Source organism: Barbus barbus, assembly GCF_936440315.1.
Source record: "Barbus barbus genome assembly, chromosome: 32".
In the NCBI taxonomy this organism is placed as follows: domain Eukaryota; kingdom Metazoa; phylum Chordata; class Actinopteri; order Cypriniformes; family Cyprinidae; genus Barbus; species Barbus barbus.
The window spans coordinates 18492889-18508438 of NC_136760.1; the positions used below are offsets into that span (position 1 = coordinate 18492889).

At 36.7% G+C, this 15550-nt stretch overlaps 1 protein-coding gene across 1 annotated transcript in view; it reads left to right on the forward strand.

Annotated features, from left to right (window-relative positions):
- Nucleotides 1-244: 244 nt before the first annotated feature.
- Nucleotides 245-15550, forward strand: part of LOC306852071 (urotensin-2 receptor-like) — a 36745-nt gene continuing 21439 nt past the window's right edge. Inside the window, exons 1-2 of the mRNA XM_079388684.1 lie at nucleotides 245-707; nucleotides 1726-2817. Of these exons, the coding sequence (XP_079244810.1) occupies nucleotides 656-707; nucleotides 1726-2816 (1143 nt within the window). The 5' untranslated portion in view covers nucleotides 245-655 and the 3' untranslated portion in view covers nucleotide 2817. The remainder of the gene's footprint in view (nucleotides 708-1725; nucleotides 2818-15550) is intronic.

Genomic DNA, 15550 nt, shown 5'->3' on the forward strand with positions numbered 1-15550 from the left:
CAAATCCCCATGTGTGGCAATTTTCTGCCCGCTAGATGAATGAATGAGCTCAGGTAGTAGCTCATTAGTCATTCACAAATAACACAAGTACACACACACATTTCCAAAATGCCTCCTCACACAATGCATTTCCCCCCAACCAATCTCTCTCTTCTCTCCCTCTCCTTTCCTCTCGCCCTCATGTCCCCTCCCACTCTATGCTAGTGTGCGAGTAGCTCTCTCTCTTTCTACCCCTCGTAAGCACGCACTCTGTCAGTGGAGGAGAGGGTTTTGAAATCCAGCTGTAGCTCAAAGTGATCGCCTCCTTGGGCACATACATCTAAGAGGATTGTGCCCTTTTTTCCCCTCTTACCACTTTTTTTTCATTGTTCTGAACCTGTAGGATTTTTCTTATCTGCCACTCAGGTTTGTGATATAGTGAGTGTTCTGCTGAAGAATAACTGAAGTTTTTCATGCATGGCTGAAGCACCTGCCTATGACTGTGCTTTTTGTATTGATCTTTGTGTCCTAACACACACGACACAACTTGAGAAAGTAATTTCTCTTTGGTATACTGGAATTGTTTCATTTTAGCATACAACAATTTCTTGCTGACAACGTGTTAGGAATCCAGGAGTAAACTCTTAGGAGAAACCATGAGTTGGACTCATTATAAATGCTAAACGTCTGTTTGCTTGGAGCTACGCCATCTGAGGAATCCAATCAAGGTAAAGCATTATTTTTTTCTTCTTGTATTTGAGTTTTGAGGTCACTTATCTAAAATGCTTTAACTGTTATGATAAATAAGCATATTTCAGTCATTTGAGGGTGTATGGTCTAGTTTTTAATATTTTATATTTTGTTGCTGCTTAAGCATTAATAATTTGATAGGAATAGTAAATAAATTCAGCTGACTTTAAAGCCATTACAACAAGTAATAGGAAAGTTAATCCACCTCAGCTTAATTTTTTGTTGATAGGAGTGCTGATTTTCTAGGCATAATTTAAGGCACACTAAACATTTTGATCTTATATGTACCACAGGTTAAAACATTGTTTTATTTTAAAATTTGTATTATTTTATTCATAACTTACAAAACAAGTCTGTAAAAGGCATGTTAGGCACACAAACATGTCTGAATTTGTACTATTGGTTAAAATACCATTTTATATTAATTTCAGATAATTAGTTTGTTACACTTTAGTATAGGGACCAACTCTCACTATTAACTAGTTGCTTATTAGCATGCCTATTACTAAAATATTAGCTGTTTATTAGTACTTATAAAGCACATATTCTGCATGACCATATTCTACATCCCTAATCCTACCCAATACCCAAACTTAACAATTAGCTACTAACTATTAATAAGCAGCAAATTAGGAGTTGATTGAGGCAAAAGTCATAGTTAATGATTCGTTAATAGCAAGAATTGGACCATAAAATAAAGTGTGGCCTTTTTTATTTAATAAATGCAATTATTTATATATATATATATATATATATATATATATATATATATATATATATATGTATATGTATGTATGTTTGAACTGATATGTAACACAGGTGCAAACACACACTCACACACACATCTTTGAATTGACCTTATATGTATCATAGATAAAAATAGATTGCATTATTTTTTTAATTTTTTTTTTCTAATTGCAAAATAAGTATATAAGAGTAACAACTTAGTGTTCATCAATTTTTTTTAACCATTTTTTACCATTAATTCCTCTGTAGAGATGACCACTGTGTCAATGGAGTCCATAGTGGCTATGGTGGAGAAGGTTTCCAACGTCACTGAGCTTCCAGTTGAAGCTTCTACTGAAGACATGGCTGCCACCTTCACCATTGGCACCATCCTGTCCCTAATGTGTCTGGTGGGTGTATCTGGAAATATCTACACTCTGGTGGTCATGTGCCACTCCATGCGCTCGGCTGCCTCTATGTACATCTACATCATCAACCTGGCACTAGCTGATCTGCTTTACTTACTCACGATTCCATTTGTGGTGTGCACACATTTCCTTAAGGGCTGGTACTTTGGAGACGCTGGATGTCGGATTCTCATCAGCATGGACTTCCTTACAATGCATGCAAGCATTTTCACCCTGACTGTCATGAGCACAGAACGTTACTTTGCCGTCCTCAAGCCTCTGGATACAGTCAAACGCTCTAAGAGCTACCGAAAAGCAATCGCCCTCTTGGTGTGGACAGCTTCATTGATTCTCACATTACCTATGATCATCAGCGTCCAGCTGATGACGGAAAGCTCCAAGCCAATGTGTCAACCCACCCTGAGCCCTCTCTCGTATAAAATCTACATCTCCTTTCTCTTTGGCACCAGCATCGTGGCTCCAGGGGTGATAATTGGGTACCTGTACATACGACTGGCACGAACCTACTGGATTTCCCAAACTGAGACTTTCAAGCAGACCAAGAAGCTCCCAAACCAGAAGGTCCTGTATCTGATCTTCACTATCGTGCTCCTATTCTGGGCTTGCTTCCTGCCTTTCTGGATCTGGCAGCTTCTAGGTCAGTTTCAGCCCAAGCTGGATCTCTCCACTAAGGCCAAGCGTAACATTAACTATCTGACTACCTGTCTGACCTACAGCAACAGCTGCATCAATCCGTTCCTCTACACCTTGCTCACCAAGAACTACAAGGAGTACCTCCGCAAGAGACAGAGGACATGGACGGCTGGCAGCTACCTAAACCGACGGAACCGCTTTCAGCGTTCGCCCCGACGTTCCTTGTCCTCTAGTAGCCAGCAGTGCACGGAGAGCTTTGTCCTCGCGCATACTTCTCGCACCAACAACAGCAGCCTCTGAGGTAGGTCGTTGACCTTGTTTTTTTTGGCCTTCTGTCGTAACTGCATGCTGTTTTCCAGACAGTCTGAGTCGACGTGAAAGATAAAGATCCTGTCTGAATAAAACCAAATTTTCTCCAGTTTACCTTCATCTTCGCCCATTCCAGCGGGTCTGTTTTGAATCAGACAGGACCAGACTGTTTTAGTTTTGCGGACTTGTCGCTACAAAGGACTACAGCTGAGATATGAGAACTTGAAATGCTTGGTGAATCTTTTTTTTTTTTTTTGGTTGCTTATTATGCTCAACTTTATTGTTCAAATTATAACTACACATACAATATAAACAGACATGTGAACTGGAGAGATGTTCAAAATGTTATGCTTTGTTTGAGTAGCATTTTAAAGGTGAAATTTTAACACTTGATGAGTCACCATTATATTTAATTGTGTGACAACCTTCCATTAATTGCAGGATGTTATGTTTGAAAACAGATTTAAGTAGATCAGACATTTTGATTGAAAGAAAATTCATTTTGAAACATAACTATGATGTCATTAGTGTCTCAAGATTGTAATTGGTTCATAGATAATTTGTCATATTAGCACTGCTAGTAAAATAGGCCAGATGATAATTAGGTTCCTCTGATTGGATCTCTGCACCAAATTACTCTCCAATCAGCAGAACTGCTACCTGAATGTCTGCATTGTATGAATGACAGTAGACTAAAAAAATAAAGCTCTAACAAGGCTTGAATAGGCTATGAGCATGGTCGAGTTAGGTGCTAACATTGTGCTAACATCAACAATGAATTACTCACGGTGTCTTTCTGCTCTAATTCTGTCTGGAATCACTCAGGAAAAAGGACAACAAAACTCCCCCCGTATTAGAACTTGATCTAATCCTAAAATTTATTTAAATTTCCCACCAAATGACCAAATTAAAAACAGGACGGAGAAAGGAGAGTGATAAAAAGAGCATACAAAGCTCCATTCTCATATTATATTCATTAAGATTTCTCAAGTAAATTCTTGTCTATATATATATATATATATATATGTATTAAATCTCCACTAAAAATACAACTGGTAATGCAATTTCAGGTTATCAGAATCTTTTTGTATCATAAATGCAAAATCTATTACCATATATACTGAAGAGTTTCCAAATTGATGGGGAAAAAAATAAATATAAGATCACAGCATGTTTATAATGAATTATTTAATTTCAAACTGCACTCTACAATTATTTAGACAGACATCTTAGCACCAGAAAACCTAAACCTTAACCCAGACTGTTATAAAAACTATAGTTTCTGCTAAACATAAATTCATAGACTAAATAACAACAGTGAGAAACATTTTCTGAGAGCATTAAAATGCCACTGCATAACAATAATTGAATAATTTTTCCAAGCACTGAAAATACAAAGCTTTCTAAAAAACATAAATACTGAAATTACTGGAATGATAGTTTGGGGAGAAAAAGTTTATAGTTCTTTTTCTTTCAAGTCAAGAAAGAAAGAAAAATCAAACAAAGAAACCAGTTCACTGAAAAGCTGAACAAGAATGTATCAGTCTGTTCAATCACTGTCATGATTACAATATCATCACTGCCAAATTCCCAAGTTTATACAGTTTATTGAGTTTCCCTTTTCTTTCTTCTCAATGTCACATTATGCTTCCACTGTCTGACTTCTGAGCACTACTGAGAGAGGAAACCGGTCAGCAGAGCAAAGAAACAATTCTACTGAGGTCTTTCCTCTTGCATTTAGAAAATCTGTCTTTGGCGGGCCACATGACCCATGTTTAGGAAGTGATGGACATTGCCAGAAGGAAGACCTGCATGTCCCTGCAGCTCTAAAAATAACCTGTCCTCTACAATAGCCTCTGTACACAGTGCTGCAATGTCTCTATTTGGTGTGGACACTAAATAAACATTACACGTAATGATTACTCTTCCCTTGAGCTTTAAATATTGATTCACCACCATTGAGGGTGTGATTACTATAATTAGATGGATGTAGCAAATTTTACAATTTATGTTAAAATTATTTAAGCAATTTTAAAAAGCATGCATACACTGAAAAAAGGTGTAGAAACAATTTTCACTCAGAAATTGCTGGTAAATTTAACAATGAATTATAAAGAAGCTAGAAGTAACACACTGAATTAAACATGAAACTGAATGTAACTAGTATTTTCTTGGAAAACATCTTCCAGTAATTTTTGTTTTGTTTACAAATTTGAAAAATAATAGCTTACAGTGTATTGGATAAAAAGGCCACATACCTGTATGTATTTAAAAAATAATAATTTAATGATTTTTTAATTAATGCACAATGCTTCCATGGCATTGTGTTAAACAACAAAAATGTAAAGGTCAAGATTTACATTTGGTAACTGTTACTGATCTATTTTTTGCATACTAAATTTAGCTACATGAATAGTCAGTGACGGTAGCATGCATTTACCTGAATTTGCATCCATATTATCTTTGACTTAAGGCCTATAACTGAACAAAAGTCACATTTGGCATTCAAATCAAAAGGAAGCGCAAAGACACCACAAAGAGTCCCTGTCAAAGCCTAACTCACAAACTAAGTTCACCTTAACAAAGTTATTACAGTTGGATTGAAGTTAAATAAAAGCACCCCGTTGATAATGGCACTGGTTTCAATCTGGACACCAATCTGTCACCGAGTTAGAGACCTTATTTGTCTAGACGGTGGGCTGTTTCATCTGGTTCTGATCCAATAAGGATCCAAATCAATACATCTCATATATTCCAGGACCTCTTCCAGACCATCTTGAGCCTAGCATGAGATACTCCTGGCAGAACAATTGCACGATGATAAACTGTTATGATCTTTGTAATCCAAAAGTAAGAAGAATGGCACATATTTCCATCAAACTCTCTAAAAATAGCCCTGGCTTGGTTCAGTAATCAATGCTGGGCCTGCCTTACAAAAGCAGCAATCATGGATCAATACATTTATAATTCACATTGATAACACAGAACACTGCTATACTCTAATTGTGAGAGAAAATTTGAATAATTTGTTGCATTCTGGATGAAAGAGCTATTGGTAGCTCACATTCGCCAAAATATTTTGCAAACAAAAAATGTAAGGGATGGGAGGAGGATGCGTTTGGATTTTCAGTAAATATGCTGAGCTTTTCTTGCAGGGCTAGTGATAACAGCTGTAGAGTGGAGATCTGGGTGAGTGAAATACAAATGCAATAGCTGCAGAAAGGTTTGAAAGTTTAACTTTCATATCCCCTGGTAAACTTGAGTGAGATTCTTATGCCATGGGCTGCAATGGGAAGAACAACAGCGGGAAACAGGTTAAAGAAAATGAGAATCAGCTGTTCATGCATCAAAATCTGCCCTGACTACTAAAGACATCTTATAAAGTTTTGACAGTGCATAGTCAAATTCTGCCTCAGCTACAAATACATTATGCATTATACATACACCTCAGAGCTGCCTACATTATCTAATTAAAAACTGCTAGTGCAAACATTGCTCTATGCATAGTATGACAGGAATCAGATAGCTTTGCATTTGTTTGCTATATGTGACACTGTTTCATCATTTTGTTTTCCAAGTCAATATGGTGTGGGAGTATATAGACGGTGGTAATGGAAATTAATCGAGAAGCAGGTTCACCGAAGACCTGTTAATGGCAGCAGCCTACTGACAGACCCAGGACAGCTGGCTGAGTTTATGAGACTCCATTGCTCTTGTGTGCATGCTTGTAAATACCTTTCCAGTGATCCCGGTTACACAAGTCAGGCATCTTATCTCGCATACACTGTACGCAGGGCCTACAACTAACATTTTGCCACAGCTGCCAATGGCCAGTCACTTGAGAAAAGTGACCAGCCATAAATATTTTTACCAGCCATGAAAGTATGTGCGCATTACATTAAAAAAAAGGCAGAACAATTGCATATAATAATAATAATAATAATAATTTACTATTCTAAATAATGTCGATGTCTTTGAAAAAAAGTCTGCTAGATGAATAAATTTAAAATGTACATGCACTTATTATTATAATTATTTGAAATTTCATAATAATTGTAATTCACATTTTATGTAATTATAATTTATAAAACAATAATAATAGCAATAACAACAGCAATAATAATAATAATGTACTATTCTAAACAATGTTGATGTCTGCTAAATGAATACATGTAAATTCAATTATTATTCTTATAACAACAGTAAAAATACAAAACTAATATTGGCAGGCTTTGCTTACAGCTTTTACTGCAGAGAAAATTCACTCTAAAAAATGCTGGGTTGTTTCATCCCAACTTTGGGTCAAATATGGACTAAACCAACTTTTGGGTTGAAAAAAATTATGAAAAAAATTAACCCAACAGCTGGGTTAGTCCATATTTGACCCAAAGTTGAAAAACATTTCTTTGAAAATGCTTCTCTTCGGTTGACAACCTAAGCTGCTCTTTTATATCACAGCAAGTGATCATAGTTCACAGTGAAACATGCAGCGCATCACATTACGTATTTTTATAATTACAACACATGCTTTGGGATTTGATAATCGAGGTAAACCTTATCGCGTTCTCAGGCATTGTTAGAATTCATTTAAAAAGTTACGAGCCAACTGACGAGTTAGAGACCTTTCCTACAGAATGCATTATTCTATTTCACAGTGCTAATTTTCCATTGTTTTTCTATCCAAATACGCTAGATGGACAAGTTTGACAGCCGTGCTCCTGTCTAGTGTCTTGCGCAAAGCAGCATTTGTGAGCGGAGCGCTGCTTTGTGTACAGCGTTACCGGGGAAACTTCCTGCTGGCAGAGAATAAATTTGCATATATATGCCGCTACAAATAGTGTAACTCTGTGGGACAACGGTATAAATAAATTCAACTGTATAACAGTTTCACTGCAATTCATCTTATAATGTTAGAATTAAAGAACATTGAACATAATACATATTACCGTTGCACTTATCTGTACATAGTAAATGCAATTATTTTTAAGTTGTTGTTGACATCCTATCTAAAACATGACAACAACAATAACCTTACCACTTTAATATGTCTTGCAATATCCGTGCGTGCAAAGGTTCTGCACGATCCTCAATATTCTCGGGGTCTGAATTGATATGGCAATATTGATGAACTTGCTGCTTTGGCAAGGGGCGGGGCAGTTCTGAAACACCGTCTAAGCTGTTCGCCAATCACAATGCAATGGGACAGCTAACCAATCACAACACATTTAGTTTTTCGGAAGGCGGGCCTTCATCAAACTCAGAACTAATCGAGCCGTTTGTGCCAGGCTGGGGAGAGAGGTATTGTAATAATGTTAATTATGTGAAAAATAATGCGTTTTTTTAACCACCAAGCATGAGAGTATGTTCTAGTACAACCCCAAAACAAAATCAAGACTTTGTAAAAGAGCATAATAGGACCCCTTTTTAAAAAAAAAAGCTTAAGTTGAAATAATAATAATAATAAAAAAACACATTTCAAATGGCCTTTTCTCCCATTCCTCTCTCCCCGTTTCTCGTGTGTTTCAAGTTCTGCATGAATGGCTGTTACATTACATATACTTGCCAATACTGATCTTTATTTGCTGCTTGGCGAGTGTTAGTTTTAGGCCTTATGAAAAATCCATTGTTCTGCATTAATTATGATCTGGACCTCTGAGTAGGACACTAAGATATCGATCACGATTTACAGGCCCGCAGATTCCTTCTGCTGCTCCATTGATACGAGTACTGTAAATGTGTCAGAGTTTCCCCTTGAAGAGGACACTCGTGAATGTGTCTTTCTCTGATATTAGAGGGTCACAGAACAGCAGAGTTCCATCACCCACATCAACCGGCAGGCTACCGCAGTATCTGTCTTGCGAGGCGAGGTGAATGTGCTTCTACAAGGTCAGGCCATTACAGATAGTTGACACCGCCATCACTCACGCAGCACCTAGCTAGTTTTAATGCACACATCTGCGCTAATGACTTTTGTGAAGTAATCAGCGCAGCTTAGATCCCTTCAGTCTTTATCCTGTCAAACTGTACAGGAAACCTGCATGCTGTGCCAAAATAACCAGCTTCTTCCCATAACCCTTTAGTCCTTCCTTTTGCAAACGCTGGAAAACATTGTTGTTATGCAACTTAAGAAAAATCTGAGACGTCTTATGTTTTCATGTATAAATTTGTCCCCATTTTAGATGAAAAGAAACTATGAGTTTGTATTATTCTCTTGATTATTCTGAAATCCACTGGAGGTTTGCGATCTTACATTGTTTTCATGAAAGTTTTAGTGCTTTGTCAAGGCTTTGTAATACACAACTGTTGAATGATTGATGTTCAAATGGTACTTTCTTGTGCTTGTTTTTTTTCTTTCCCTGGTGTTTTAATATGATGAATGTTAAGTGGTACTCCAGGATGAGAGATTACATTGTGTACTACTCTTTGTGTAGTTTTTCCATTCATCAAACAAAAAAGATACAAAAAGGAAAATGAAGGTTCCAAACAAAAATGTCATTATTTACCCACAATTTGAAAATAATATTATATAGCATATTTTTTATATTTTATTATTTTCTGAAGTCATATATTTAATCAGAGAACTGAACCATGCACAGTAAATCAAGTACTAAAACAAGGCAGTGCATGCAAGTAAAAAGTTAAAAAGGACAGCACATAATTCATTATTAGTGACATTCCAGTATGATATTTGACATTACAAGACGATGAAAAATAAGCCCTTCAATGCCTTTGAAATTATAGTTACCCATAAAAATGTGCACTGGTGTTTTTACTACATGAGCTGATAATGGCAGTTATCATATAAAAAGCATTTTGTCACACTGAGGTTTTGCACTCGGCCACTTGGATAACTCATGTTCTTCAGAGCATGACTAAGCCTTTGAGGGAAGAGCGTTTCAACGGCCAAAGACAGATGAGAGAACAGGGATTACAAAGATCAACAAATAAGGCATTAGAGGTCAGAGAGACCTATTTATAAAGCGCTTACTAATTAAGCATTATCTTTACTGACATTAAGCTCAGAAATGTGAAATGTTCAGAATGTGAAACACATGCAGCATGGTTATTAACCATTAAAGACTTTTTAAATAAATATTCGCCAACAGATATATTGCTGTTTTGTTATTTATTATAACATTTCCATTAGAATGTGCAGCCCTGTGAATGATAAATAAACTTACCCATTCATAAATAATATTTGTTCTATCTATATGAATCAATCTTTTGGTTGCAAAAGCCTACAACTGATGAGTAAAGTCAGGACTGATAGTAATTACAAGCAGATGTTTAAAAAATAATGAGCAGTTGTGATTCACAAGATTTAAACCTCAAAGTTCCTCAATGTTGTCATGAATCGTGCCGTTTCCATGTATTCACAACATCGGTTTCGATGCTGAACAACGATCCTAAGAAAGAAGATAATCCACAATGTCACCACCAGATCTATGCCTGGTAGTTTGAAAACATAAACACAAAGCCAAATGAAAACCGTATATGACCTTCTGCTGGTTGAGATTGAGGTTGAAATACCATATGCAAAGAGCTGACAGATGTGAACTGTCTTAAAGTCAGTTCCCTGTAGTTAAAGGTTGAACTGATTTCGAAATATTTAGTTCTGAAGACCAGACAAACACAGTATAACACGACAACTACGTGCAGTTTTAACTTCATTCTGGACAGTCTTTCTGAACATATGCTCATTTATATGCTAATTTTTTCTGTCTCTTTTCCCTTTAGTCTTCGTAGCTAAGATTGAAAAGGTTCTTGTTAGTTCACCTCATTCCACGTACCTGTTCTCATGTTAGACTTTTTTTTTTTTTAATATAAGTGTGAGTTTGCTGAGAGTCTTTATTACATTCTTTAAGAATGATGTTCTATCTTAGACTAAAATAGTGTTATTGACAGTGTGGATAGGGCAAAGTGTTCAGTTCTGTGTGATTACACATTGCAAGGGTGTTTATACAAGGACAAAAATACACAATGGATACAGTGGGATCAAAAAGCCTGAGATTACTAGTGAGATTACTAGTGTTTTTATTTGCATTTTTTAAATCAAATTTTAAAAAGAATAATAATGTGCATATAACGTTTTTAGCCTGTACATTGCATGTTAATAAGCAAAGCTTAATGTACTATATGTTCTTAATGTTCTATAGTACTATACTGAATAGTAATCTTGTTTATTTTATTTTTTACTTTCTTTGCTTGCAAACATTACTTTATGTAAAGGTTTTTTTTTTTTCCTCAATGTTTCTTAGAGCTGTTTGTGCTTTTTCCTGGCATAACATTTGCTTACTGCAATAGCCGAGGAGTATATTTTGTTAGCTAAGATGTGTGAGTTTCTCAATCCCTTGTGAAACACTCAATGAGGGACTAGATCACAGGGTCAACTGAACCACAGAGCTTCAGTAATGAAACGGCAAAGCAGCTCCATCCCTCTGTATAGTGCATTCCACAAGTATAAGGCTATTAAAACAAAGATTCAGAGCAGTGGGATGCATTTCTTATAGACTGTCAATCAAATATTGGTTGTGCAAAAATACACAAGGATGCACAAGGACATCATGTGCTGACCCTGTGTTTGTCTGCCTTGTCTTTTTTTGCAAGTGCATGGACACGTTATGAAACAGATCACAATACAGCTGATGGCCCCTGGCCTTTCTGTGCTGCAATGTCCTTTCGCTCCCTTAAAAAGGAATAGTAAATGAAAATTTTGTCATCATTTATTCACCCACGTCATGTCGTTCTAAAATTGTATGACTTTCTTCTGTGGAACAAAAAAGAAGATAAATCAGTGGTAACTAAAATGAAACCACATGCATTCAAGGTACATATTTGATTGGTTCTTGCTTTCCTTGTTCCATAGAAGAAAGTTAATAGAAACACCTGAGACCGTACCACAGCAAAACTTACATAAAAGCATTTCATTATTTTTATTATTTTTTTACAATATTGCACTTGAAAACTTCTGCAAACTTTGTGACAATTCTGTTTCCCAGAAATGGAATGCAAAAATAGATTTGACTTTAAAGGTGCTGCAGGCGATTTCCAGTTTCCCGAATTCTGAGTTAGCCTCCCCAATCTCTTCAACCACATGCCCTTTCTCCAAAACTTCCAAAGACATGAACAAGAAACTGACAAAATTGCACAGATTTACATACCTTTTATCACTTATATATTCATTGCTTTGTTTGTGGTTCGGCTGTCAGCGAGACACGTTGATTCCTCAGGTCACCAATTTAAGGAAGTAGGGACATTTTATGTGTGGTGTTCCAAAAAGTCACTTACAGCACAAATAAATGCACATATAACAGTCTCAAGAGGAAAAAGTAACTTCTTGCTATTTCTTAATAGGCACTATTTCCCCTTGGCAACCTCTTAGGGCTCTGTGGAAGCTGAAAAAACTGGCTGATGGCTCCAGTAACACACATTAACACATCTATACACACACTCACACCTCATAATTGTACCATAATCCTATCTCTGCGGCCCATGCTGTGAGTTTCTCTTTTCCCACAGATCAGAGTGGTAAAGCGGCAGCTTTCGGGGTTGTTTTGAATGGAGAGGAAGTCATTGAAGGTGTTGCAGCTGAACTTTAGGAGGATCAGTGGGGTGGGCCAATAATTAGAGTTATGTGGAGTGTCCGGGAGGAGCGGAAAGAGGAAAACTGTGAGCTGGGACGATGCCGCAGTGCAAGCCCGGGGCAGGGAACACAGGATAAGGCAGGGTATCTCTAGGAGAGTTATAGCTCCACAGTGATTCCAGTTGCTGCAGGTTTTGTTTTTGTAAGTGCTCTGAGAGGGAGGGCATTGCTGCAGAGGATATTCTCTCAGGTGCTGGAACCATTAAGGCAGCAGGAAATCACAGATGATATATGGTCTTGATGCACGGTCCAATAAAGACAAATAAAGTCTGTGCAAGCAGCCCTTGTGTGGCCTTCTGCCCTTGGAGAGTCAGTGGGGAAAAACAAGCTGGATTTAACAATGCGATCGTGTTCTCTATAGTTAACTTATCAACACATTGTCCTCTATAAAATGACTGTTGTTGCAGAACAAATCACTGGTTTAATTGCTCTGGACTACTCATTTGTGTTCGGGAAGAACATCAATGCAGTCTATCTCAACTGGATGAGAATGAAAGGTTTTGCAGCTTAAATGGTTCATGTAATTGTATTCCTATATTAAGATTTCCCATCTTTTTGGACCCCAAATGTGGAAATTGTAAGAGATTGGAGACCTTCGTGGTAAACTGTCTTGTGGGTGGCACATGGAACTGATGTATCTGTGCATTTGAGTGTGTGCCTGTACGCCAGCCTTGAAATGGTAATGGGAAAAACAAATGCACTTTCACGCTACCTCTGAATAACAGCTGTATGCTGTCCAAGCCACATGGTCTCTAAACTGATAATCGCAGTGCAATGGAGATTATTTGTTGCACAGAGGGACTGTGGTTTTCTGTGATATTGCAAATTGTGATTTGCATGATAAATCTAAAGGGATAATCGTGTATGAGGGAAGTCTGAACACACAGTACACACTTTAACTCACTTCCTGTTAGATGTCCCTTCAAAGATCCATGAGATATCAGACTGGCTTAGAATAATCACATCTTTAATACTTCCCTATATCTTCATTGATCAGTTGATATTTCACCGCACTTGTCATGCAAAAAAGATTTAAACATATCAGGGCACTGATCAGTGGCAGTGTCCTCCTATGCAGTGTGTGACAAGCTACACTTAATCTAATGGAATATAATATCATATCAATGTCATGTAATAATAGATTTTATATGTTATGACCATGATCCGCACTCACAAAAATAGTTGTCTTTTAGCGCTTTATTTTACGTTAATAACCAGCTAAAGAAGACTATTTTTGTGAGTGCGGATCATGGTTTCATATGCTTAGTAATTTAATAGATTGATGCACCAAAATAAAATATTAAGTGACAAAAGAGCATGGTGCAAACAGCTTTGTGGAACTGCATATTTTATATATTTAGAACTATTTTAAACAGCATTTTGCCAGTTATTTTAGAATTATGCAGTTTTTATGACTTCATGAAGATTGCCTTATACTGCAGGAGTACTTGAAATGAAATACAAAAAGGGTTTAAAAAGTGGTAAAAACTAGGCCAGTCAAAGCACTTAAAAAATACACAACTTTTAAACGTTTTTTATAAATATTGACCAAGAATATCAAGCTGATTGCACAGATGTTCACTGTCATGTTGTGTATCAACTATATATACATTTCAAATGTAAACTGTATTTCTTAATGTCTGCACCAGCCTATTCTATTATTCTTTTTTTATTATTCTGTATGATGTAAATGCTCTACCTTACACTAATATGCATAATGTAGAAGAAGGGAGAGAAATTCATTCAGTACACCCATATGTCTCTGTGATAATGTCCTAAATAAAGACACTGATTTAACAGCCGTTGATTCATGGGTTTTCACACTGCAAATAAGATTTGAAATATTTAGTGAGAGATGGTCTGTGATTGTCTTCAGTGTGTCCTTGCAAGGGAAAGTTATCCAGAGAGAGGTGTCAAGCAGCTTTATAAAAGGAATGTGGTTCCTGTGCCCTCTGGCTCAGATCATATTGCAGGCTTATGTCATGTTCCCTGGAGATATGCTCTTCAATTCACAACTGACTGTCTCCTCTGTGGTCAGACTCAATAATCACTTACCTCTTAACAAAATACATCACAAAGCCACATAACACTTGATATAACGATCAGATCTGTACTAAATTTGCTTTCCCGAGGATTCCATTGAATGCTATTAGTGGACTATTCCGAACAGTTGTCTGTTACGAGGTCTATTTCTTCATTTGCTTAAGCCTCATTTATTCATTTACATGCTTGCATGAGTTAAATTTGGATTTTGGAGGTGAGGGAACCTCTTTAATGGAAAATATGAAACGATAAAATGTGCTAAATTACTTATGCTGAAACTCAAATACATGTGAATACATAAATAAATGTGATATTGTTCTTTTTAAATGATCTCTTTTTTAATCAAATGTGTGGGATTGCCTTTCTGGAACATTCCAGTTCATAGTAATCATCACTTACTTGGCACTAAGTTGATGTAATTTCTACATAATAGCTATTACCTTCCACGAAACATCAGCTTTTGAAGTGTTTCTTGGGTGGTCTTGCGTGTTCCATGTGTAAAAACGTCTTTTCACTGCCTGGTCTTAATTGTGACTGGATGCTGTTGAGAAACAGAGCATTTGACATTCTGTTCCTCAAAAACAAACAAACAAACAATTTTTTAATATGATCATTATTTCCATAATGAGTGATTCAGAAATGATTTATATGCAATGGGGGACGTCTAGATAAACATCTGGATTTAGCTGGTTGACCAAGCTGTTTGAAAAACTTAGGTCATGTCTTTCCCAATGATTTGGGTAAAGGCCTAAAAAAAAGTGATGTCTCACACTAGCTGTCATACACTAGACAGCATGTAAGCTGTCCAAGAAGCAGGAATGTGTAATATTATGAAGTGCAGTAGGTTAGATTGCTCAAGAAACAGACATCCCATGAAGATGATGATTGAAGATTAACCCTAAACTAAAAACATATAAAAACAAAGGCAAGCACAAACAACAAACACTATGTGATTGCCACTGGCTTACAGAAAAAAAACACCATGTGTGAGTATCAGTGGGTGCCTGGCAGATGCAAAGCTTATTAAAATCTGTTCACA